At 39.0% G+C, this 27036-nt stretch overlaps 1 protein-coding gene across 1 annotated transcript in view; it reads left to right on the top strand.

Annotated features, from left to right (window-relative positions):
- The window catches only part of LOC124607107 (ankyrin repeat and zinc finger domain-containing protein 1-like), a 96127-nt gene that overhangs the window by 31937 nt on the left and 37154 nt on the right, over positions 1–27036 (top strand). The window contains exons 4-6 of the mRNA XM_047139304.1: positions 1829–2076; positions 2150–2264; positions 25448–25602. Of these exons, the coding sequence (XP_046995260.1) occupies positions 1829–2076; positions 2150–2264; positions 25448–25602 (518 nt within the window). The remainder of the gene's footprint in view (positions 1–1828; positions 2077–2149; positions 2265–25447; positions 25603–27036) is intronic.

Below are 27036 nucleotides of genomic sequence, written 5' to 3'. Positions count from 1 at the left end.
GCACAAGCTTGGCTTTTTTAAATGTGTTGTAGAAATGTTGGCTTGTTTTAAGTTCAGAAAACAGACACTTTTCCTCTGCAGTATTTAAGATTTTCTTTATTGAACTTTTCCTTTTTTTAATAAGAAGTTTTAATAATTAACTGACAATACAGGTTTTATTTTGTGTGTGCATGCTAAATTTCTGTCACTATAATTGTTTCTTTATTATGCAGAACTCTTTTCATCCTGAGATTGACAATACCAAAACTTATTTTCTTTATTCTCACTACTTCTGATTGAGAGCTTGATATTCCATGTAATGTGGATGATGCTTGTTCTTCCAAAATTAAGATGACAAGCTAAATCTTGGTCAGCTGAAGCTCAAATGTTACTACAAAATTGTCTTTGTTATCTTGTTTACTTATCATCTTTGTTAAGTTCTTGCTCTCGTATTATTTTATAGTCTGCATAATTCATATTTTGCATTTATTCTAGAGGATATAATATTGTTCAATACTGTTGGTATATTTTTGTGTAACATTGATTGTCATGATGTATCGTCTATGATTCTCTTTCTCTTTTACACCCATCCCACCAATACTACAATTTACAAGTGTTAAAAATACTCCTGCTGCAACACACACTTTTGTCACATGATGTTGTTTGGCTATGGATTCCCATTCTAGCCCAATAAAAGTCTGTATTGATTTCAGATATGAAGGGATGTCACTTGTCTTTATTCTAAATTAAATTTTTAAATCAGTGACCTAGTATATATTACGTATGCCACAATTTGCCACAGTTCCTGTGGTGCCCCCAGTCAACTCAGACGATTAGATACACAATCATCTCAAATAAGACTGTCATTGGACTGAGATTTTACACATATCATGTTGGCGAGATTAGTCACACATCAAAACTAATGCACTGCCACTGCAATAGAACCTTGAATAATGCAGCACAGTGATTTCTTATAAACACACTTGGAGAGCAATGTTTGATTTACTAGTGCTTCTGACAGTTGGGAGCGGAAATCATCTTGTATGGAAATTTTTTTACTATTGCTGCCAGGTTCAGTTTTTGAAGATATGCAAAAGGTAAAATTATTTGGAGCAATCTTTATGTACTTAATGAACCAAAAATGTACTTTTGTGTTCTGTTGTAACTTTCCATTACTCAATGGTTGAAAGGCACATTAACATCTGAAATCTAGTACTTTATCCATCTTCTACAACTGTAAATATATTGGAAAAATCAGCAACCAGGTGCACAAAAGAAATTTTCTTTCGTTGCTGGTTGCAGCCACCTAGTGTCCTCCTTCAGAAGATTAGCATTATTTCATTATTTGTGAGCATTAAAAATAAGCAGATGTATGCAGCATATAATACTGCAGTATATGTAATGCCCTTCTTCAGGAGATTAGAATTATCGCAATATTAGCGAGCATAAAAAATAAGCAGATGCATGCAGCATGGTACTTCAGCCATATGGCTCATAGTAGATGCACTATGATCCATTTGACTACAGTACAATGCTGCATACATCTACATTTGCGATAATTCTAATCTTCTGAAGAAAGGCAATTGAAACTGGTAAAGAAATAAAATTTCTTTTGTGCAACTGGCACTCAGTAAAAAGTAAAGTGTGTGTTGGGGGGATAGACATGGAGGTACACATGAAAGTGGGGATAGTAATGTGTGTGGATGCACATGTGTATGGTAATGGAGGAATATTATTTATCTTTTTGTCATTGCAAAAGGAGGAGTGCATATAATTTGTCTTTTTTTGTATGATTAGCTAAATGATACAATATTTTAAAGCGAGCTCAAAAACATTATTTATATTGCAGATGATGTTTCAAGCATTTCTGGTTCAGAATCTGAAAGTGAAGAATTGGATGCAAACTCCTCAGATATGTCAAATTCTCTAGGAAGACAAAAAGAGAATACGGCAGAAAAAGATGAAAATGAATTGAATCAAAGTGAAAAGCAGATACCAAACAGTGCATTGCAAGCCTCTAGGCATGCTAAAGTGTTTTTTGAAAATTCAGATGGAAATATTATATCTTTTTATCGTTGTGTTTTACTTGGAAAGAAGGTAAAATAAATGCAGTGTATGAATATGTAATATTCACTGTCACAACGGCATTAAAATACATGAATTATTCTAGGGCTTGCCAGATAACATTCACGATCTGGTGTCATTGGCAAATAACTCTCTGAAGAAAACAACCTGGGCTGTTATTATGCTTGGCGGTGGACATTTTGCAGCTGCTATTTTTGAAGGTAGGACTGATTTTCATATTCATGTCTCTGAACAGTAAAATTACATAGTTGTACTCTCATTACTCCATTCTGTCATTTTTTTTTCACAGTATCCAAGTAGTACTCTGTGCTATATCACTTAGTAAAGACACTTGTTTTGATCTCTTCCTCTGTAGGCATTCAGTAAACTATTTTTGACGTTTTCTGTGTTACTTTGGCAGCATTTATAAAATGTTTTTAATTGGAACGTTATTTCTCTGTGCCCATATCCTTTTGCATCCCTTGTGCCATTACTTCTGAAATGTCATTATTTTCATTATTAACTCTTGAGTTTCTGATTTAGCAACCACTAAAGTTAAATACTAACATTGATAACCATGGAATTACTTCTAAACCACTATGTTTTCTATCCTGTGTGCTGTGAGCAGAAACTGTTGATCATCACTTGCTCCAGTGTGTACACCAAACCACAGGGAAACTTAACACACATTCCTGTAAGTCTGTTACAAAATGAGTTCATGAACTGAACAAAGGACTAACAAGTCTGAAACATAGCGAAGTCAGCATATCAATACAATAGTTCCAAGCCAATAACCACTCAAGAATGGAAACAAACTAACGTACATGGGTGGTGCCACATGATGCACATATCTCAGCAATGGCTCTCCCCTTCTAATAGTGGCCCGCAACAGCTGCTTGCAGCCTTAGTGCATCTGACATGTCCACATCTGTGCTAGGTGAGGAACCCAAATCACTATCAGATACAAAACTGCTCCCCCTTTTTATCAGCATGTAGGGCCAGAAATAGCCTGAACTATGCTAACTGCGGCAAAGACGGGCAGAGGGCGAAACTGAAATTTCCATTATTGGCTTGAGCAACACATCCTCTACAGCCAGAGTGGGAGATGGCACTATCTGTATGGATTTACGCCCAGTGACAAGCAATGGGGTACAATTTAGACCAGCCTGCAGTGAAGTGCCCATCGTGTATGAAAGAGGGTGGCACCAATTGGTCATCCTCCATCAGTTTCCCACTCCAAGAACACTCACGGTCCTGTAGTCATTCAGAGCGGCTGGCACTGGTGGTAGGGAAGGGAGCCGTTCACGGCATGGTGGGAGGAAGGGGATCCACTTCCATTGGCTCCCATCATATGTCAATATCTACTTCTCATCGACCCCTTGCACTGGGACAGAGGGTGGAGGGGGAAAAAGCTGGTCCAGAGGATGGTACGGTTTTGGGATGAGTCCAGCAGTGCTCCCCCACCAGTGACAGAGGAAGACTTAGGAGTGGCACACTCTGTTGGCGAAGTTGATTGTGGTGATAGACCAACTGTTCATGAGCGACCACCACATCGCACATCTGTCAACCCCTGTTAGCAAACATGATGCCCTGGGTCCACGTAGTGTTTCGGGCAAATATGTAGATCCACACGCGAGAGCCACTATGATAATACATGGGGTTGAGGGCAGGCAAAGTCTGTGCTGCCAGATGCAGGAGGTCAGACAGGTTATGTGGTTGGTGCCTATGCAAAATCATGACCAGGCTACATCTATTGATACGGGTGGACTGGTACATGGACAGAAAGCTGGTGAGTGCATACCTTGAGGCTGCCAATGTCAAGATTTTTTTTATCTCTGACCTGAATATCCAGTCCAACCACTCACCCTGTGAACTGGATGCTGGATGAAATAGGGTGGTGATCAGGTGCCAAATAACATTATGTCTATAAAAATCCCAAAGCACCGAAGCCATAAATTGTAGGCTGTTGTCAGAAACCAATGGATCTGTGGTCCCTTTTAAAGCAAAGATGGTAGGTAAGGCCCAGACCAGGTGTTGTAGACATCCATACTACATATGGGAAATTTCAAAGGGCGTCAGTGACCAACAATCACACCACTCCCTGGAAAGGGCCGGCAAAATCTATATGTGCTCTTTGCCATAAGTTATAAGGGCAGAGCCGCGAGTCAAAATGCTGTGCTGGAGCCGACTGGTTGTGCACACAGGTGTAGAAGTTACAGGTGGTAGTTCAATGGCAGCATCTGTGCCTTGACAATATGCATGATGGTGTGCCATTGATTTTGTTTGGCACATTTTCCAATGTGCAGCTAGGAGGAGTCACAATATTCGGAGACAGAGCATGGGAGGAACAACCACCCAACATTCAGCATTGTCTGTGGACAACAAAATAACTCCTTCCATAACATTGAGTCTAATATAGTTCACCATTCTGGGTCCGTGTTTTTAGGCAAATGTTCAGGCGAGCTGCGCCACACTGTGGGCAACTCCCTGCAAAGGAGTGGGCCTCAACTCGTTGCTGTCACTATGCCGCTTGCTGTAACGGGTAACACATTAAGGGTCTGACACTGGTTTGTGTCCAAGGCAAAGCACAGTATTTTGTGTCTGTCAAAATTGGCACCTGGGCCACAGAGCAAATGAGACAGCACATCGGCATTAGAGTGCTGTGTGGTAGTTCTATAATGGTTGCCATAACTGTAGTTACTAAGAAACAACACCCACTGCTGCAGCCACTGTGTCGTTATGTTCAGAAGTTTTGCATGGGTGCCAAACAATGACAGCGGAGACATGAGGAAACTTAGGTTGTTCCAGGCTGTCAGCAAATTTATGCAACAGGATAGCACCAATACAACAATGGATGCATCTTTGGCCAGTGCTAACTGTCCCTTCAGCTGGAATGTCGCCAGACAAGGGGCCAACCTAAGACACTTTTTAAGTTGCGCAAACACTAATTTACACACTTCTGATAATACAAATAGAGCACCCTTTTTACACAACTGGTTAAGTGGGTGGGAAGTATGAGCGGCATTTGGAATGAACTTTGTGTAATAATTGACTTTGCCCAGAAAACATTGCTATTCTTTAAGATTCTTAGGCACTGGTAAATTAGTATAAGTGATCACATGGTCTTGTGTGGGTGTAGGGCCATCTTTAGTTAATATGTGACCAAAATACTTGACTCTCAGGTGGAAGAAATTTCACTTGGCAAGACAACAGTGTCGGCAATTGGCTTGCAGTTATAAATTGTGCAAGTGCTGCTCCCGCATGGCCCCCATAACTAGCAAATCATCCAAATAATTGACACAATTAGAGATACCCTGATTGAGCTGTTTTAGACAGCTGTGGAAAATTGCTGGAGTGCAAGGAACCCCAAAGACAGTATGTTATATCTGCACATGCCGAATGACATGTTAATCACTAGAAACTGTTTTGTGCGCTCATCAATGGGTAATTAAAAATATGCATCTGTGAGATCAACTTCTGAAAAAATACTGATCTCTAGCCAAATTAACAAACAATTTCTCTTGCCTAGGAATTGGGTACAAATCCACATTTACTTTGGCATTGATGGTAGACTTAAAACCACCACAGATCTGAAGTGACCATTTCATTTTTTGTACAATAACCCTAGGTGTTGCCCACTGACTAGGGAAGACTGGGGAGATTACACCCAGATTCTGGAGTCTGTCTAGTTTTGCATTAAATTGTTTGCATATGGCGAACGTTATGGGAAGAGCTCAGCAGGACTTAGGCACTACCAAATGCTTCAAAGAGACAAGTGCATGAAAATTTGTTACACAACCTAAGGTAGGTTCAAACAGCTGTTTGAAATTTTCACACAATACATCCTGGAACCCAAAAAGTACAAAAGTCTCGAGACCAAAAATGTTAGTAGAATTAACTACAAGCAAATTTCATTGCCGAGCTACGTTTTTGTATGTAGCTTGCAGCATGGTTTGACCCCACATGAGATTGTGTATCCGCACTTTGCACAGTGGTGGGGAGACAATGAACTGGTAAGTATCCCCACTAATTAGGGACACAACTGTGCTAGTGTCCAGTTGGAATTCTAATGTCACCCCATTGATGTTTGATTGCAGCATGATACCCTGTATAATAATTCCAATCCCAAAGAAAGCAGGTGCTGACAGATGTGAAAGTTACCGAACAATCAGTTTAATAAGTCACGGATGCAAAATACTAACGTGAATTCTTTACAGACGAATGGAAAAACTGGTAGAAGCCGACCTCGGGGAAGATCAGTTTGAATTCTGTAGAAATGTTGGAACACGTGAGGCAGTACTGACCCTACGACTTATCTTAGAAGCTAGATTAAGGAAAGGCAAACCTACGTTTCTAGCATTTGTAGACTTAGAGAAAGCTTTTGACAATGTTGACTGGAATACTCTCTGTCAAATTCTGAAGGTGGCAGGGGTAAAACACATGGAGCGAAAGGCTATTTACAATTTATACAGAAACCAGATGGCAGTTACAAGAGTCGAGGGACATGAAAAGGAAGCAGTGGTTGGGAAGGGAGTGAGACAGGGTTGTAGCCTCTCCCCAATGTTATTCAATCTGTATATTGAGCAAGCGGTAAGGGAAACAAAAGAAAAATTTGGAGCAGGTATTAAAATCCATGGAGAAGAAATAAAAACTTTGAGGTTCGCCGATGACATTGTAATTCTTCAGAGACAGCAAAGGACTTAGAAGAGCAGTTGAACGGAATGGATAGTGTCTTGAAAGGAGAATGTAAGATGAACATCAACAAAAGCAAAACGAGGATAATGGAATGTAGTCGAATCAAGTCGGGTGATGCTGAGGGAATTAGATCAGGAAATGAGACACTTAAAGTAGTAAGAGAGTTTTGCTATTTGGGGAGCAAAATAACTGATGATGGTCGAAGTAGAGAGGATATAAAATGTAGACTGGCAATGGGAAGGAAAGAGTTTCTGAAGAAGAGAAATTTGTTATCATTGAGTATAGATTTAAGTGTCAGGAAGTCATTTCTGAAAGTATTTGTATGGACCGTAGCCATGTATGGAAGTGAAACATGGACAATAAATAGTTTAGACAAGAAACGAATAGAAACTTTCGAAATGTGGTGCTACAGAAGAATGCTGAAGATTAGATGGGTAGATCATATAACTAATGAGGAAGTACTGAATAGAATTGGGGAGAAGAGGAGTTTGTGGCACAACTTGACTAGAAGAAGGGATCGGTTGGTAAGACATGTTCTGAGGCATCAAGGGATCACCAATTTAGTATTGGAGGGCAGCGTGGAGGGTAAAAATCGTAGAGGGAGACCAAGAGATGAATACACTAAACAGATTCAGAAGGATGTAGGTTGCAATAGGTACTGGGAGATGAAGAAGCTTGCACAGGATAGAGTAGCATGGAGAGCTGCATCAAACCAGTCTCTGGACTGAAGACCACAACAACAACAACCCTGTATCCCATCTTCTGTTGTCCTTGGCAGCAGCAGGATGGCATGCAGTATTCTAGTGGCCGAAATTAATGCCATCCAGCTGAGGCAGACGCTCATGAGGTGTCCTGGATTGTGGCGAGCAACACAGATGACATTATGGTATGGGCAGTGATGCCAGTGATGATGAAGGCCACACTCTGGATGTGATGTGACAGCACAACTTGTGCTGGGTTCTCATTCAATGACGGGGAGGAATATTCTTCTGGTTTCGATAACAAATCAAGCACTTTTTGTGTTTGCAAGTCTAACAGTGCAGAGGGAGACGAAGCTCTAGTTACTGAATGCCAAGGTGCCGGACTACTGGACGCATGAGAGCTCAGTGAAACAGATTAAGATCTTGACTTAGTCATCAGTTGAATGACAAGCACAACAGCAACTAAGTACTGAATCCCATGTCACTGGACTACTGGACACATGAGAGCTTGGTGAACTGGATAATGACCTTAACTGGGAGTCATCAGTTGATCAAAGAGTAAGACTCGTACCACTAACAGTGTTGAAACCAGAAGAATCATGAACAGAGCTTGTGCTGAGACAATCACTTCATATGCCTTAGCAGTTTCTAACACATCACTCAAAGTAGAATTGAATGTTTCTAAAACCTTTGTACTAACTTCACAATCCGGAGGCAGGCAGATTATAATGTCCTGAATTAAAGACTCTGCATAATATGTGCCATACTTTCGACAGGCAAAATCACATTTGTGAGATAAGCCTTGTAAATCAGCAGCCCACAGTGCCAAGGATGGTTTACTTTGCTTAATACACTGACTAAACTTGCTGCAACAACACTTTTGGTGACTGTAGTATTCAGTCAGCAGACTGCAAACTTCAGAAAACCTTAGACTACTAGAGACCAAGAGTGGGCATGAGTTTTTGCACCACTTTGTATAATTCACTGCTAGAAGACAGTCATAGTGCTCTAAGGCATTCAGGATCATCAGTTTTACTTGTGCTGAAGTGTAGTTAGAAATGCCATAAATAGACCTCCCAACTCTTGCTTGCCTCGTAAAGGAAGCAACTGGTAGAAGGAGAGGCATGGAGACAACAGCTGCCACTTGTTGTTGATTTTGGAGAAACAGTAAAGCAATGTGTGCTGTTCCTGCTGCTGCTGCTGCTGCTGCAGCCGCTGCAGCTAGGGCTGCAACTGTTGCTGTCACAACTTGACAGACTCAGGAGCCAAGGTTCACTAAACAAAACAGCATGGTGAGGAAGTTGCTCATTGCCAGTTTTCTGTCCTGTGTGGCATGGGCAGAAACTGTTTACCACTTGCTCCAGTGGGTACAGTGAACCACAATGAAATGAACACCATTCCTATAAGTCCACAATAAGTGGAGTTCTCAAAGTGAATGAAGCAATAACAGGGCCAGGACATAGTGTTGCCGGTGTAGCGATACGAGTGTTCCAAATCAGTAAGCACTCGAGACCAGAAGGGGCTGCCACTCACAGCCTTAGTACCTCTTGACATGCCCACATCCGTGCTAGGTAGGGAATCTGAATCACTGTCCTATACAAAACTTTGTATAGATGTATTAGGAGAAATAACACTTACATTGAAGAAAGCCAATGCTGCTTCTCTTATACTACTCAGCTCTTCTTTTTATCTAATGCTGGCCAAGTACCCAGCATTGCCCGGGTGTGTATTTATTGTAATCTTCTATTAGTCCATCTCCTTCTTCTCCCTCTCTCTGTCCATCTCCTCCTCCCCATTCTCTCTGTCCATTTGCTCCTTCCCTTCTGGTCCATCTGCATCATATTTCCTGATTGATGTGCTGTACAACAATATAATTTTGCAAGCATATCCAGTGGTATACTTTGCTTCTGTCTGTGAAATGTATTGTGAACACAGTTGGTAGTAAAGAAGTAATAAATTAAAATGACATACATAATGCCACAGTTTTTCACACATCTAAGTATTTGACTCATATCTCCTGAATTGTGTGTCGTACAATGATATAATTTGGTGGTACATTCAATGGCATATATGAATACTGCTTAAAAAATGGGTCATGACTACATTTAATAGTATAGGTGTAATAAATTAAAACATCATGCTTCATGTGGCAGTTTTACTACATGAACAACAATAATGTAATAAGCAGTAAACTTTTATCCTTTCGCCATTTTGTGGGGAGATGACTAAAATATGGGTATTTGAGTGTTGTTGGCTACACTGCTTTTTTATCCCCACCCCACCCTTTTCATAGGTAGGTGGTTCTCACCCCCTCACACTGATTCTTTCCAAATACTAAGTTTGGTTGAAATTTGTCTAGTGGTTTAGGAGGAGGTGTGGAATATAAATACATATTTACATCCATTTTATAATATGTAAGGATTTCAAGCAAAACATCTACCTTGCACAGACCCTAGAGCTGTCTGTATACTGGCAAGTCAAGATCCGCTTAATACGAACATTAGAGCTGTACGTACCAAATATCCTTAGAAATAGTCCATAATAGGGTATATTTTACTTTGTTTTGCATTATCTGAGTGTTTTAAATTTCCTTTCTATTAGTAATCTGTTATAGACTTTTGAACCAGAGTGTGAAACTCCATTCTGAATCTTAGATAGGGATGCAACTTTATATGGAAATTATTTTTACTTCCAGTATTGTTATTAACCACAAATACTATTAGACAGTATATGTACTGGTACATGAATGTAAAAGTCCCAAGGTTCCTGAAAAGACATCTGCAAGATGTTGGTTGCCAACTTTACACAATATTTGCATTGCACATTTCTGTACAATAAATACTTTTTTCATCTTGGTTGCACTGACACAGAAGATTATGCCATATATTAATATTGAGTGAAAGTGTGCTAGCAATTGTGTATGTAGGTTAACACAGCGAAAGATATTTCTGAATGCAAAGCAGACAGAACTGAGATTTTTTTGTTATATTCACTTTTGATGCCACCTCAGTTTATTACCCATCAGGTCACCTAGAAACTTCAAACATGGAAGCCTCATCCAGTCAGTGGCTGTACAGAAAAACCTCAAGGAGGGCGTGCTAAAGATATCTTGAGCTACCTTTACTTTTACTGTAATAAAATATCAAGTCACATGCAAAGTTTAAGAAAGTTTTATTTAAACTTATTCTACACATATACAGCACAAAACCATCTTGTGATATAAAACAGTTACAATTGTGGTTCTCTTCCTTAAATGATGAATTCTACGTGCCTGTTCTCCTGGCAAATTGGTTAATTACATCGTCAGTAGGACAACCAACGTCAGGGTGAGTGTTCAACAGAGCTAAGCCATTAAGTTGATCCTCCTTCATTGTCGACCTCAGCTATATCTTCGTATGCCACAATGTTGAAAAACTTTTTCTACTGTTGCAGTAGATGCAGGTAGACAAGTCGATATTTTCTACAGTGTGTGCAAAGTAGGATAGTCAGATCTAGGACAAACAGACAATGCTTGCATAACAGAATCACGACAATTAAGGGCATCGATGCCCGTTTGCTTGTATTGAAGACTCTCTCCCATTAGTCTCTTTTTTAATCACAAAGAGTGATTCTTCTTCAAATAATGGTAGTTCTGTTAAGCACTGATTCAATTATGTGCCAGATTATTGCCATCGTGTTTCAGTAGTTGTGAGGGCAAAAGTATGTTGAATTTTAAATGATAAATATTTTCTTCAGTATAAAGTTCTCTCATGTCAGTTGTAACATAGTCTAGTATTGGAATAAAAACAGTTCTTTTCCAATATGTCATAACATCATCATTATGATCGCAATTTTCCCTGTGTCTTTGTTTGCGTGTAAGACGAGGAACACCCATCTCCATGTCTAACTCTACCATAACTGCCTTCGCCTCTTGATGAGTCTCGTAACAATATTTTTACAGAGAAATTACTATGAATTACTGTATTAATACCTCATAATCAACTGATCACTCTCACTCTTGACTAATCTTGACCCTTGGAACTTTTTACTTATTCATTCTTCAGTCTTAATATTTCTGCTTCTGAATGTAAACTAGCTTCCAATCTGGCGAATAGTCCATATTTATAGCACTAGGTATTGAAGGTTCTCTATACAAGAAAACAGGAGAATATTCGTGACTTTTCTCGAACATATGCCAGACAGAACAACGTATCGAGATCACTAGAATGGCAGCAACTTTTTTCATAGGTTTGTGTTAGCTATCTGTGTGCTAGACAGAAACATATAAAATATGACGACACGGATGTGTATGCTACATAGGAAAGTACAACTACTTGATAACTTGATTCAGTCGAGTCGACTGACAAAAGAAACGAACAAATAGCATGTACGCTGACTGACGGGGACGGTGCGGGTGGCAATGCGGGTGTCCCCACAAGGAAGGGGAGGGGGGAAGGTGCCCCCCATATGTATCCGCCATTGCATCTAGTTGACACCTGTTGGTCTCTACTCTTGGTACTTATTAGTCATTTTTGTTGTTTAGAATTGCTTAGTATGAGTTTTTATAAGATTAAGAGCTAACACCCAATTATTCTCATTGCTGTGTCTGGTATGGATGTGGTATGACTCTTTATCAGTGTTCTTGTATTATCAGCAATAATTATATCTTTTGAAGAGTTCTCCAATGTCCCTGGAGTATTTTTTTGTAGGTCCAGAACAACAGTGGACCAAGCAGTGTGCCTAGTGGGACAATATATTTATTGTTTCGCCTCTCTGAATTCAGTTTTATTGCTGTCATGTCATTTGGAAGTCTGATCTCCTGTTTTCTGTTATTAAAAGACTTTGTCGATGCAGTGAATGTCTCTAACCCCCCTACCATTCAGATTTCCTCAGTAGAATTTTTTGTTTTACAGAATAAAATGCCTTGGCAAGATCGCATAAAAGGCCAACTGGATATGTTTCCTTGTTAGTCCTACTAGAACTGAGCTAGTCAGATTGTATATTGTTTTCTCCATAGAAAAGCCTTAATGGAAGGCAAATTGAGGCTGTGTTAAAAGGTTAGTTTCAAAGAGATGGTTCAGTATTGTTGCAAGCTACCATCTCACAACTGTTGCAGATCATGGGGCGGAAGGAGACAAGTCTGTAAATAGAATGAATTTTTCATTCTTCAGTAGTGTGTGTGCTGTTATGAAACTTCCTGGAAGATTAAAACTGTGTGCCAGACTGAGACTCAAACTCGAGATCTTTACCTTTCACAGACAAGTGCTCTAACAACTGAGCTACCTGAGCATGACGCATGATGAAGTTTGGAAGTTAAGAGATGAAGTAATGGTGGAAGTAAAGCTGTGAAGTCGGGTCAATAGTCTTGCTCAGGTAGTTCAGTTATTACAGCATTTGCTCGTGATAGGCAAAGGTCCTGAGTTTGAGTCTAGGTCTATAATTAGATGTCAGTTGTTAATTTCTGCTTTTACAAATGGGTGTTACTACTACATACTTCAGGCATGCATATTTCAGTGATACATGAAACACACCTTAACTCAATGACTAAATACAAAAATAACACCATGGGGTGCTACAAGTTTTCTTTCTATTGTTATTTACTATGCTACCTTATACCTTAACTGATAAAATTTGAAAATGATTTCTCTTACAGATTTTATTGTAATTTATTGCACCCACTCAAAGATATTTCTGAGTAGTTTCTGTCTAATTCAGGAAGCTGTGTTGCTGCATCATGTTCATAATCATCCTCTTGAAACTCTTTATTTCAATTTAATAATTGCCTAAATTCATGTGAAATTTAGATTTCCTTTCTTTGCATCTGCATCATCTTTCACTCTTTACATAAGTATCTTTGTCAAATAATTGTCCACTTAGAAGGGTCATAGAGCAGATAAGTGACAGAAAATACAGCTGATAAATGACAAAGGAGCATTTTAGTGTAAAGTTGGGACAAAAAAGCTTTGGTGGGAAGCTTTATGTATGATACCATATACGACACAGGTGATACAGTGATGGAATTGCCAAGACCAACAACATATTTATTCCTAACACATTCTTACAGAGTAAAACAAATAGAAAATGGGCTTGGTAAAAACAAAATGTAACTAAAAATGAAATTATTACATTTCATAAAACAATAAACTCCACTGTGGCCACAGGTATGTGTGTCATTATTTCCTTTGACGCTTCACTGTTATGAGTCGGTCTGTGCACTGAGACCACTTGTAAAGCTTAGTAGTCTATTATTTGACAACATTTGTAGTCTTTTTGATCAACCATTTTGGCAAACAAATGTAAATAGTAGCTGTCTATTTAAGATTCAGTCAGCAGAAAATAAATCAACCATATATGTTCCATGGGGTCACCGATCTGCATTGTTTTACTTACCAATGTAATTTTCAGTACACAGTGTACAGCATGTCTTACTGAATATTTAATCAGAACAGTGAAAATAATCAATTATTGATAATATAATGATAATGATAGTACAAAAATAACGCCTAATGATAATTGAACAATCAGTCCTTCCTTCTCATCCCATCCAGTAAGTCTCCCCTTACCTGTGTTCTGAGTGACTTTTCTGAACTGTACCCCTTTCACTAAAGCTCTCCAGTCCTTTTCCTTCACCCTACTTCCTTCCTCTGCAACTCTTCTGCCAGAAGAAAGAGCCACTGGCTCAGAAAGCTCGTAAAGGTTAAACCTTTTTTTGTGTGTGTGTTCCCATGCTGCTGCTTAGTGAATATTTAATTAGATAAGAGTTTCTTTGACTTGCTCAAAAGGAGGGTGTTTGGGCAAAGGCACTAAACAATTGTCTCCAAGTTTAGATAAGTTTGTGAACATCACTCACTGATTCAAAATGACTTCAGCACACAGTGATCATTTGACAGTGAGTTAGATATATCAAATTTGTACTAAAAATGTTATGTGCAACAACAATACTTGGCTATTGTCCTCAGTTTCCATGCCACTGTTGTGTTCCTATAAGACAACAAACGTCATAAAGTAGGTAGTACTACATCCACAAAAAAACAAACACTGTCCGAGCAGGCCTTGAAGGTCCAATGGTGCCGAACAGCTGCCGTGTTATCCTCAGCCCTTAGGTGTCACCGGATGCAGATATGGAGGGGCATGTGGTCAGCACACTGCTCTCCTAGCTGTTGTCAGTTTTTGTGACTGGTGCTGCTACTTCTCACTCAAGCAGCTCTTCAGTTGGAATAGCACATCCACAGTCCCATAAAATACAAACACTGAAGAATCTGTGCGCGCATTATTGTTCCTGCTCAGAATAGATGCTGTTTTCTACATCACTTTATATGCAAAAACACAATGTGCATAGGAGAGTCCATTATCACTCCATATATCATCACAGTATTTATTAATCATCAGGGTCACAATATAAATTTTTGAGATTACTTATTTCAGATTTTTAGCCAGTTATCTTCAGATCGAAGTTCATTTGATTACCACGGGTTGTACAAACGGTCTCATTAGACATGCTCACTGAATAAATATACTAATGTCACAGTGAAGTGAATTATGTAATGTGAAGATGCTGTGCAAAAGAAAAAGACAAAAGAAAAAAAAATTGAAACTGATAATCAACACAAAATTGTTTTGTGCTCATGATGATTAAAAAAGTATTAATGTGTGCTGAATTTTGTGGTTCCATCCTTCACAACTTTAATGACTCATTCAGCCACAAAAAATTGTATTCCGAATAATTCTACAGTCATAGCTACAGGAGCTATCTGCACCTCTGGAATGCAGTGCTTGCAGTAAACAAGGATATTTGGTTGCTGTTTTGTCTTGAATAGCTGATGAGTGCAACTAAGTGTAGCTTCGTGCTACAGATTCATGCTGATGAGTGCAGACCCACAGCGGTATATTGGCTCCACAGTGTCGCAGGAAACAAGTACGATATAGTGACTACTGTTATTACACCATTACATGAAAGGGCTGTTGCAAAGGTTCTTCCAGTTCTTTTAGTTGAACAAAAACCGTAGTTACAAATCTGGTACAGGATGAGAGTTCAGCACAGAAGTGTTCAGTGGGCAATGATATCTGCGATGCTGTAGACCAGTGGTCTGCTGGCTGTGACCAATGCTGAAATTAGTTGTGCAACTGTATTCGACGTCCAGTTCATTGATGTGTGGTCAATGAGATAAGAACAACTTGATGGCGTGTCTGTCAGTCTTATGACTCATGGGTTTATTGCTCGATTCTTTAGTATTAATGATGTCGAGAAACTTGGTACTTCTTTTTTTCGACTAATATATTCTTCTTTTGTCAAGATTTGAGAGGGCGCAGTGTGTGCGTTTTGTGCGCATATTGTGCGTTGCTGCCAGTATAAGTTGTTGATCCCATTGTCAACCACAACCTGCTTGTTCATGCTCAGTTATCCAGATAAAACTACTTAATTTCTTCAAAGTTATCACATAATTTTGTATCCTTTAACCATTGTGAAACCTCTGGCACAAAAGTTTAAATGTCGCTGTGAGAGCAATTTTGTGGCTCACAACCACTTTGCAGTTTTTTCGTACTGTGATGTAATTATGATTTTTTGATACTGTGATGTAATTACAATTTTTTGATACTGTGATGTAATTACAATTTGCTGCACTCTTATTTTCCCTCTTGTTCTTCCCTCGATCTTTTCTAGTCTGCAGGTTTCACGTCCTGCCATGGTTGCCAGGAATGAAGTATTACCTGTGTTCTGCCTCAGCTGACTGTAGTTAGATTAAAAGTGGGAGATGAAAAGCTACAGGAACCATATTACGATCACCTGAGATCCCCTTTTGCTTTGACTAGGTTATGTATCGTGCTTATTTTTCTCATTGACTCTGGACTGAAATCTTGGCACTGGAAACGTAGTGTCTCTTGAATCAGGAAATAAGAAATATAGCTCCTTCATGAAATATTTATTTTAACTGAATAAGACAACAGGAAACACTACTTTTAATACATTTCTGTTGATAAACATTAACATATGTCACATTAATTGAACATTGTTTCCATGTTCTCATGATGTCATCCATTTATTTGTTCATGCTCAGTTATCCAGATAAAAATACTTAATTTCTTCACAGTTTTCACATAATTTTGTATCCTTTAACCATTGTTAAACCTCTGGCACAAAAGTTTAAATGTCACTGTGAGAGCAATTTTGTGGCTCACAACCACTTTGCAGTTTTTTCGTACTGTGAGGTAATGATTATTTTTTCGTACTGCGATGTAATTGTTCTGTGGAGCACTGCATGTCTCTGAAAAGGGGTGTGCCTCCATTGAACAACTGCTGACCCAGCAAGTGAGGAATGGCGATAAACAGCTGTCAGAACTTGTAGAAACGCGACATCCATTGTTCCAATTTCACACACATAAAAACGGATTTGAGGACAATATGCATATTTGCATTTATCATGCACTTAGCACAATTTCTATGTGCAAATTATGACCATCATTTACGAGTAACAGAAACAGGTAGTAATTTATATGTTACACTTCAACATACAATACTAACTTTTGGCTGACATCAATTGCACAAAGAATTAAAACAGTGGAAATAAGTAAGTCAGTGAATAAAGTCAAAATCCACCATACTGCTACAAGAAATCCAGAAAGAGTGACACACCAAAGATAGTCAAAACTCAGAGCTTTGCTTGTCAAAAGAGGTTAGCCAGCACATGTTTTGTAAGCATGTAGATTGAGTATGATACTGGCATGTTTTCATTGTGTGGGTAGCTTTGTCCTAGTCAGAGTCTAAGAGGTCATGGCACGTGATATAATATGGCAAAGGAGGCTCTATCTTAAGTCCACTACTTTGTGCCTGCTGTGAAATTGTGGCACCACCAGTCGTGGGAGCAATTAAATAGCCTCACTCTTTGAGTCACTATCTACAGCAAGGGTTAAGTCTTACCCTTACTGAGTTATAAGTGTGTAGAAATGTAACATTTCTGGTATTTCATTCTCGGCAGCGGCTCGTGAGCATGCGTTCCGGGTGTTCACAAATTTTTAGATTGAGATAAATATGAGTGTGTGAAATTAATAGCATCTCCTGTTTAACAGTTACACTCATCAACGTATTTATACAACTACAGCCACTGCTAATAATAATAATATGTGCATAACTTGTCAGGAAAAAGAAAGAGTTGTTTTTAGTTAATTTTGTTGTACATAATTAAGTACAGTTTAGGGCAAGAATGAAATAACATGTAAGGTTTCTTTAATGTCCATTGGCATTTTTGTGTAAGTGGGAGTTTTCATGCTTTTTTTTTTTTAAGTGTACAAGATCTAAACGCATGTATTACTTAATAAATTAACTTGCAGGCTGAAAATCAGTTATTCTCACATTCCACCAACACACCACCTTACACTTATTATATGCTGTTTTGTTCACTTGTAGTCATGCTTATTTGATTTCATCACTTTCCCAGTCACTGGATCTGGTCTGGGAGGCCATAATTCTTTTGCGGCTAACTTTTCGTGTTAATTTTCTTTTTAAAACAGGTTCAACAGAGTTCATGTTGATACTACAAATGAAAGCAGATTCCAGCACAGTAAACAACCAATTCCAAAACAAACTGCTGTTCGTGCAAATGATGAAATTCACGCAGTACTGTCTACCGAAATGATTACTTAGTAGAATAAAGATGAGGTGCTGAAAACCATGAGGGCCAAAAGCACACCACTGTTGATCCCACATTTAATTGAATAGCAAAGAAACCAGTGAGACAGCTTTTGGTGAATGTTCATATATACAGTGTGGACCTACAGCACAGATAACCCTGACCCACCATAAGATCAACAGATGTCAGAAGCATGAATAAATGCTACAGTCCCACAATCAGTGATGTACTTTATAGTGCTCAGCACACAAATGGGTTACTGTATGGTAAAATCCAAAACTTAACATATTATATCTCATTCATAATCCTGCAAAATAGGTTTTTCTGTCAGAATAACTATAACATGTATTGATGTCCAATCTAATTTTACTATATAATGAGTGAATTGGCACATCTGAGGAGTGTGCTACCATTTTCTAGTGGGATTTATGCAAAGTGAATGGGAATAAAAGTCTGCTGCAGTGTTCCACCATCTAGTGGCATTAATGTAAACTTGTAGTTGAGTGGTAATGGATAGCTGTACACGCCATGGCCTGTGCACGTTGTTTATCAAATCTGTATGTATTTGGCCCATAAGGCGATTGCATGATGTCAGTTGCAAATGTGAAAAAGCTCCTTAAAACATGCACAAGAGAAAGTGTGCTCGCGACCCTGGTGGCAAGTTTCACACAGTCTAGAGGAGTAGCAGTGAAGTATAGTGTGGTAGATTTAGCACTGTGTTTTTCAGATTACCACATCTACATTATGTTTAACAGCATTCAAAGAGAAATAACCAATAATTCTGAAAAGTGTCAAAAGTTGTGGTTTTCCCGTATTCTTGGGTTCTTACGCAACAGCCACCACTGTTCATTCTTTTATAGAAGCTAACATTTTTCGCATCAATCCCTTTGCTGTATTTGGTTTCTAGATTTAAGATTCATTTAATAGTATCTAACTGTATTCCATATACCAGTTTGGACATTTGGACGTATTCTTATATCACAGGAACACAAATGGTGGTGATTATAAAATAAAATTAAGTTGTACAAATCTGATATGATTTCAAAGCTACAATAGGTGTACAACCTGATGTTGACACACATCCAATTTTGCGATCTAAGAAGAGGGTATCAAAGGTAGCCAGTGACATTATTTTTCAAACCCAATCAGGCAGACACCTGTCTGTACTTGCTTTTATGCACACACATGAAATAATTACTTTTTCAAGTACGCCATTTGGTATACGTGCTGATTATAAATGATTCATCGGGTTATGGATGAATGTATTTCACAAAGTATTACATACAGAATAGTGACCGATACAGTGTATGAAAAATCACGTTTTCAAGTTTCTTATCCATCATTACAAATGTTCTAAGTGCTGTCCTTGCACTACATGACATGTCTATGCAGTAGTCAAACTCAGTCCATACACATTCAAGCATGTCCCTGTCAGTGTTTGCCAGTGCAGCAGTGATACGATCCTGGAGCTCAGCCAATGTTGTTGGAAAAGGTGGTATGTACACATTGTCTTTCAAGTATCCCTAAAGCAAAAAAAATCACAAACTGTAAGGTGGGGAGGCCTCAGGGGCAACCTGAAGAGTGCACATCGCCCAAACTATCTGTTTGGAAGTTCCTTGTTTACTTGGCAGTGCAATTTTCTAACCAATGAGGCAGAGCTCTGTGTTGTTGGAATATGAAGTGTGTGTTATCAGCTATCAGTCTCGGAAACAACCAGTCTTCTAACATGTAGTTATGTCATACCCGTCACAGTTTTCCCAGGAAAAAAGTAGGGCCCATAAACATTGCTACATGACACAGCACAGAAGATAATCGCCTTTGGGGAATATCTTGGGGATTTTCCATGCCCCATACACAGACATTGTGACAATTCACTTTACCGTTTAGCTGAAGCGTTGCCTCATCACTGAACATGACCACCAGGAAAAAAGTTCCATTGCCTCCTAGAAACTTTCACAAAATTCGCATCTGATGGTGCGGTCATTTAGTCATAAACCTTGCAATAGCTGTAAGTGAAACAGTTTCTGATGTAATTTCTTCCACAGAGTTGGCTTAGGAATCCCAGTTCACGACTTGCACAACGTGTGGATTTCTGTGGGCTATGGAGGAACACATCTTGGATGCTCTCCACTGTTTCCTCAATGATAGGTGGTCGCTCTGAGATGTTCCTTTGCAGAGGCAGTGTCCTTGAACTGTCAATACCATTGCCGAATGCTTTTGTCAGTCAGTGGCTGTATGTTTTACTGCCTTTGGAATGCATGCTGCACAGTAGTGACGGATTCTGTCTTCTCATATTGCAACACGTAACATGCATTCTGTTGATTAGTCACCATTTTGCAAACTGTTATCATCCCCCCCTGCCATCTGGTGAGTCAAAATGGAACCTGCAATGACATAAACAAAACTTTAAAGTACACTCTTTGGACTGATTATTAGTACAAGTGGGTGGGCATTATATGTTTGAAGTTATAATACGTCAAAACCCAAGGAATCATTTGTAATCACTCTGTTTATTGGTAAAACTGTGAGCTTTGGAGGGAAAAGGGTGGGCGTTAAAAATTGTATAGAGAGACGAAGGTTTGACTATCTTAAGCAGATGGAAGTGGATGTTGCTTTTAGTAGTTATGCAGAGATGAATAAATTTGCAAAGTATAGACTAGTTCGGAGAGATACGTCAAACCATTATTTGGTCTGAAGATGACGACAACAACAACATTGTAGCTGTAATTTCACAGTTCATCCTAAATTTATTTTTATTTTTAATGATAAATACCATTAGGGAGTAAATCTGCTGGTATGGAAATGTATGGATCCTTATGGTCCTGTAAGAGTTTTCTTGAAGTGTTTAATTATCAGTTTACACTGTATTATTATGTGACATGTATGTAGAATAAATAGTTTTTTTGACATCAGGTCCATTTCCTTAGAAGAATATGTGATAGGACAGCATTGAGTGAAATTATGCTAGTAATTCCATCTGCAGAACAAATTTGCAAGGGAGATTTTTAAATGCAGAGATGATTTCTTGAGATTTCTCATTAGCTTATCCACATGCTGATACAATGTTAGTTTATTATCTGTCTGGATGGCTAGGGACATCACAAGTGGAGCTCTCTCAGGTGTGTAATCATTGCTCTCTAGTTCTAATACATGAAAAGTCCTTCCTTTTTTATTGCAACTGCATGATATGAGTCTTTGTTAAATTAGGTGTTAAGCTGTTGTTCTTCTTGTTGTGGTCTTCAGTCCTGAGACTGGTTTGATGCAGCTCTCCATGCTACTCTATCCTGTGCAAGCTTCTTCATCTCCCAGTACTTACTGCAACCTACATCCTTCTGAATCTGCTTAGTGTATTCATCTCTTGGTCTCCCTCTACGATTTTTACCCTCCACGCTGCCCTCCAATGCTAAATTTGTGATCCCTTGATGCCTCAGAACATGTCCTACCAACCGATCCCTTCTTCTAGTCAAGTTGTGCCACAAGCTCCTCTTCTCCCCAATTCTATTCAATACTTCCTCATTAGTTATGTGATCTACCCATCTAATCTTCAGCATTCTTCTGTAACACCACATTTCGAAAGCTTCTATTCTCTTCTTGTCCAAACTATTTATCATCCATGTTTCACTTCCATACATGGCTACACTCCATACAAATACTTTCTGAAACGACTTCCTGACACTTAAATCTATACTCGATGTTAACAAATTTCTCTTCTTCAGAAACGCTTTTCTTGCCATTGCCAGTCTACATTTTGTATCCTCTCTACTTCGACCATCATCAGTTATTTTGCTCCCCAAATACCAAAACTCCTTTACTACTTTAAGTGTCTCATTTCCTAATCTAATATCCTCAGCATCACCCGACTTAATTCGACATTCCATTATCCTCTTTTTGCTTTTGTTGATGTTCATCTTATACCCTCCTTTCAAGACACCGTCCATTCCATTCAACTGCTCTTCCAAGTCCTTTGCTGTCTCTGACAGAATTACAATGTCATCGGCAAACCTCAAAGTTTTTATTTCTTCTCCATGGATTTTAATACCTACTCCAAATTTTCTTTTGTTTCCTTTACTGCTTGCTCAATATACAGATTGAATAACATTGGGGAGAGGCTACAACCCTGTCTCACTCCCTTCCCAACCGCTGCTTCCCTTTCATGTCCCTTGACTCTTATGCCATCTGGCTTCTGTAAAAATTGTAAATAGCTTTTCGCTCCCTGTATTTTACCCCTGCCACCTTTAGAATTTGAAAGAAAGTATTCCAGTCAACATTGTCAAAAGCTTTCTCTAAGTCTACAAATGCTAGAAACGTAGGTTTGCCTTTCCTTAATCTTTCTTCTAAGATAAGTTGTAAGGTCAGTATTGCCTCACATGTTCCAATATTTCTATGGAATCCAAACTGATCTTCCCCAAGGTTGGCTTCTACAAGTTTTTCCATTCGTCTGTAAAGAATTCACGTTAGTATTTTGCAGCTGTGACTTATTAAACTGATTGTTCGATAATTTTCACATCTGTCAACACCTGCTTTCTTTGGGATTGGAATTATTATATTCTTCTTGAAGTCTGAGGGTATTTCGCCTGTCTCGTACATCTTGCTCACCAGATGGTAGAGTTTTGTCAGGACTGGCTCTCTCGAGGCCGTCAGTAGTTCTAATGGAATGTTGTCTACTCCCGGGGCCTTGTTTCTACTCAGGTCTTTCAGTGCTCTGTCAAACTCTTCACACAGTATTGTATTTCCCATTTCGTCTTCATCTACATTCTCTTCCATTTCCATAATATTGTCCTCAAGTACATCGCCGTTGTATAGACCCTCTATATACTCCTTCCACCTTTCTGCTTTCCCTTCTTTGCTTAGATCTGGGTTTCCATCTGTGCTCTTGATATTCTCTTTTCTCCAAAGGTCTCTTTTATTTTCCTGTAGGCAGTATCTATCTTACCCCTAGTGAGATAAGTCTCTACATCGTTACATTTGTCCTCTAGCCATCCGTGCTTAGCCATTTTGCACTTCCTGTCGATCTCATTTTTGAGACGTTTGTATTCCTTTTTGCCTGCTTTATTTACCGCGTTGTTATATTTTCTCCTTTCATCAATTAAATTCAGTATCTCTTCTGTTACCCAAGAATTTCTACTAGTCCTCGTCTTTTTACCTACTTGATCCTCTGCTGCCTTCACTACTTCATCCCTCAGAGCTACCCATTCTTCTTCTACTGTATTTCTTTCCCCCATTTCTGTCAATTGTTCCCTTATGCTCTCCCTGAAACTCTGTACAACCTCTGGTTTAATCAGTTTGTCCAGATCCCATCTCCTTAAATTCCCACCTTTTTGCAGTTCCTTCAGTTTTAACCTACACTTCATAACCAATAGATTGTGGTCAGAGTCCACATCTGCCCCTGGAAATATCTTACAATAGTACCTGCTTCCTAAATCCCTGTCCTACCATTATATAATCTATCTGATACCTTCTAGTATTTCCAGGATTCTTCATGTGTACAACCTTCTTTTATGATTCTTGAACCAAGTGTTAGCTATGATTAAGTTATGCTCTGTGCAAAATTCTACCAGATGGCTTCCTCTTTCATTTCTTTCCCCCAATACATATTCACCTACTATGTTTCCTTCTCTCCCTTTTCCTACTCTCGAATTCCAGTCACCCATGACTATCAAATTTTCGTCTCCCTTCACTACCTGAATAATTTCTTTTATCTCATCATACATTTCTTCAATTTCTTCATCATCTGCAGAGCTAGTTGGCATATAAACTTGTACTATTGTAGTAGGTGTGGGCTTCGTGTCTATCTTGGCCACAATAATGCGTTCACTATGCTGTTTGTAGTAGCTCACCTGCACTCCTATTTTTTTTATTCATTATTAAACCTACTCCTGCATTACCCCTATTTGATTTTGTATTTATAACCCTGTATTCACCTGACCAAAAGCCTTGTTCCTCCTGCCACCGAACTTCACTAATTCCCACTATATCTAACTTTAACCTATCCATTTCTCTTTTTAAATTTTCTAACCTACCTGCCTGATTAAGGGATCTGACATGCCACGCTCCGATCCGTAGAACGCCAGTTTTCTTTCTCCTGATAACGACGTCCTCCTGAGTAGTCCCCGCCCAGATATCCGAATGGGGGACTATTTTACCTCCGGAATATTTTACCCAAGAGGACGCCATCATCATTTAACCATACAGTAAAGCTGCATGCCCTCGGGAAAAATTACGGCTGTAGTTTCCCCTTGCTTTCAGCCGTTCACAGTACCAACACAGCAAGGCCGTTTTGGTTGGTGTTACAAGGCCAGATCAGTCAATCATCCAGACTGTTGCCCTTGCAACTACTGAAAAGGCTGCTGCCCCTCTTCAGGAACCACATGTTTGTCTGGCCTCTCAACAGATACCCTCTGTTGTAGTTGCACCTATGGTACGGCCATCTGTATCGCTGAGGCACGCAAGGCTCCCCACCAACGGCAAGGTCCATGGTTCATGGGGGGGCGGGGGGCGGGGGTGTTAAGCTACCTTCTGTAATCTTACTGCATTATCCTTCTAAACGTGCCTGGTATGGATGTGTTATGAGTATAATTGATCGTCTGGAAAGATCACAGTGTTTGGAGAGAGAGAGAGAGAGAGAGAGAGAGAGAGAGAGAGAGAGAGAGAGAGAGAGAGAGAGATCTAATGCAGGAGAGGGTATGGTTTTTAGGGCACATGGAAGGTAGTTGTGAGGCTGCAGATCAGGAATGATTTCAGGAGACACACTGTGGTGCAGTGTAGCATCTCTGTATACTTCACAGTGCTCCTCTATTGGAAAGATAATTGCATGGGAATCATTGGCAATGAGATATAGTCAGTGAAACCAGCACTGTAGCCATTGATATCAGATTGTAGTCAGTCCAGGGAAGTCACCATGAATATCTTTGTACTGACCGCATTCTAGCAGTTTAGTGAATTTCTGGCAGACATATGTGCACTGGTGTAAAAATCTCAATATTTTCACATTTCAAGAGAATATTTGGATTTCTGAGGAGTGTGTGTTCTAATTCCTGAGAATGATGTAGCTTACACACCCATAGGACCTTGCTGTTTGTTTTGAAGAAGAATAAGAACATGATGATGATGATGATGATGATGATGATGATGATTGCACTGCATTTATTTTAAAAAAATATTTTGTCATTGAACTGCTACCTTTTGTGAGAGAGATTGTATCGTGCTTCAGGCTCAATCACTCATGTGACAACTATTCAGTTACTTGCATTTTCTACTTTTTATTAGCTTCTCGTATGCATATTCAGATGTTTGTTTGCCAATAACTTACACTTTTAGTGATTACTATTGCTAACGTGTTTCAGACCTTGTAAGAATACATCTGCATGTTAATACCAACATTTTTTTGGCTTCATTGTGCTCTAGGAGGAAAAGTGACTGTGCACAAAACTTTCCACAGTTACACTGTTCGGGCAAAGCAGGGAGGATCCCAGAGTGCCAGAGATGGACGCAGCAGTGGGAGCCACCCTAAGAGTGCTGGCGCTAGTCTGCGGCGCTACAATGAAGCTTCTTTTGCACAAGTATTTCCATCTGTTTCTCTTACTTTAATTTTTATTTTTGTTTGATATTTCTTCATTTGTATTAAATGTTTATATTACATGAGGTTTTTTAAACAAAAGGAAAAAGATACCTAAAGAAGCAGTAGTCTTTCATGTAAAGTGAAGCTTTGTAAATGAGTATCCCGACATGGAGCAAAACAGGATCATTCCAGACTTAGGACTTTCTCTGGTTTACCTACTCTGGTTAAAGTGAATGACAAGATAGTTCCTTTGGATAAGACACAGCTGATATCCTTCACCATGCTTATTATACAGAGACCTGTTCTCTATCTCTGATGACTAGAGCTAGAAATTTTAGGTGAAAAAAATTAGGTTAAATAGGTGCGACGAAGATGCTGTAATTTAGTCAAAGAAGGTGCACATTTTATATGTTAGTATTCATACAAACATCACCAAAACCTGTTTTACTTCATATATGACATGAAATTCTCTCAGACATGCATAATTGAACCTTGGATCACACTGGCATTGTTTGTTTCATTGAGAAAGTAAATTTTCAACTGTGTGGGTTTCGTTTGCAGTTCATGACCTTTTTGGGTGGAGTTTAGGTTTTAGTTTCTTGAATTTGACTGAGACATTGCCTCGCCAATTAATCGTAGTCGAACTCCTGCTTTACTACGTTGTAGTTCTTTATTTTTCCCGTATTTTATGCTAGCTATATGCTGCGTAATACAATTACATTATTGTTTTCGTCAGTTGTTATTGATATATCACAAACACTGCATGTCGGAACAGACCTGTCATTCTGAATTCCATCTGCACTAAACTGCTCAGCAATATTACATATTTTTCTGGAATTCACTTTCTGTTTCAGCATAATTACTTACTAATGCTGGCAACACAGGAAAATGCTAGAGCCACAAAAAGTCAAAGCATATTCCAAAACATTATGTACGTAATGCCCACACACACACACACACACACACACACACACACACACACACACACAGCATGTCAGATTTTACAGTGGCTTATGTTCATTGTTCACAGGTGGAAGGTGATTCTCATAACTCCCGGTGTGTGAAAAAGGATTCTTGCCAATGATATAAGATTTATGGCTACTTTCCATTACTTTTTTTATATGTACAGTTGAAGACTACAATGAGTAACAGTCACACATTATTGAAAGCCTTTTTTTCATTCTTTCTCTGGCAGCTTGACGTCCTTCTCAGTCTATACACCGTTCAGTTTCTGTTCATCATGGAAGTCTTTAAAACTGTTGACACTGATTTATACTTTTCCATTCTGGCATGTCTCTCAGTTTAACCCAGATCTTATCATGTATCCTAAATATGTTCGCAACTTCTAATCTTCTTATCCCAATTAACTCCACAAGTCTTTGATTTTCTTGCTGGAGTTCTCCCATTCCTTGTAATGTACACAGTCCATCCATGA

This window comes from Schistocerca americana, chromosome 3, assembly GCF_021461395.2.
Source record: "Schistocerca americana isolate TAMUIC-IGC-003095 chromosome 3, iqSchAmer2.1, whole genome shotgun sequence".
NCBI lineage: Eukaryota > Metazoa > Arthropoda > Insecta > Orthoptera > Acrididae > Schistocerca > Schistocerca americana.
Note: the sequence above shows the minus strand (reverse complement) of the source record. Positions and strands in the feature narration are given on the sequence as shown.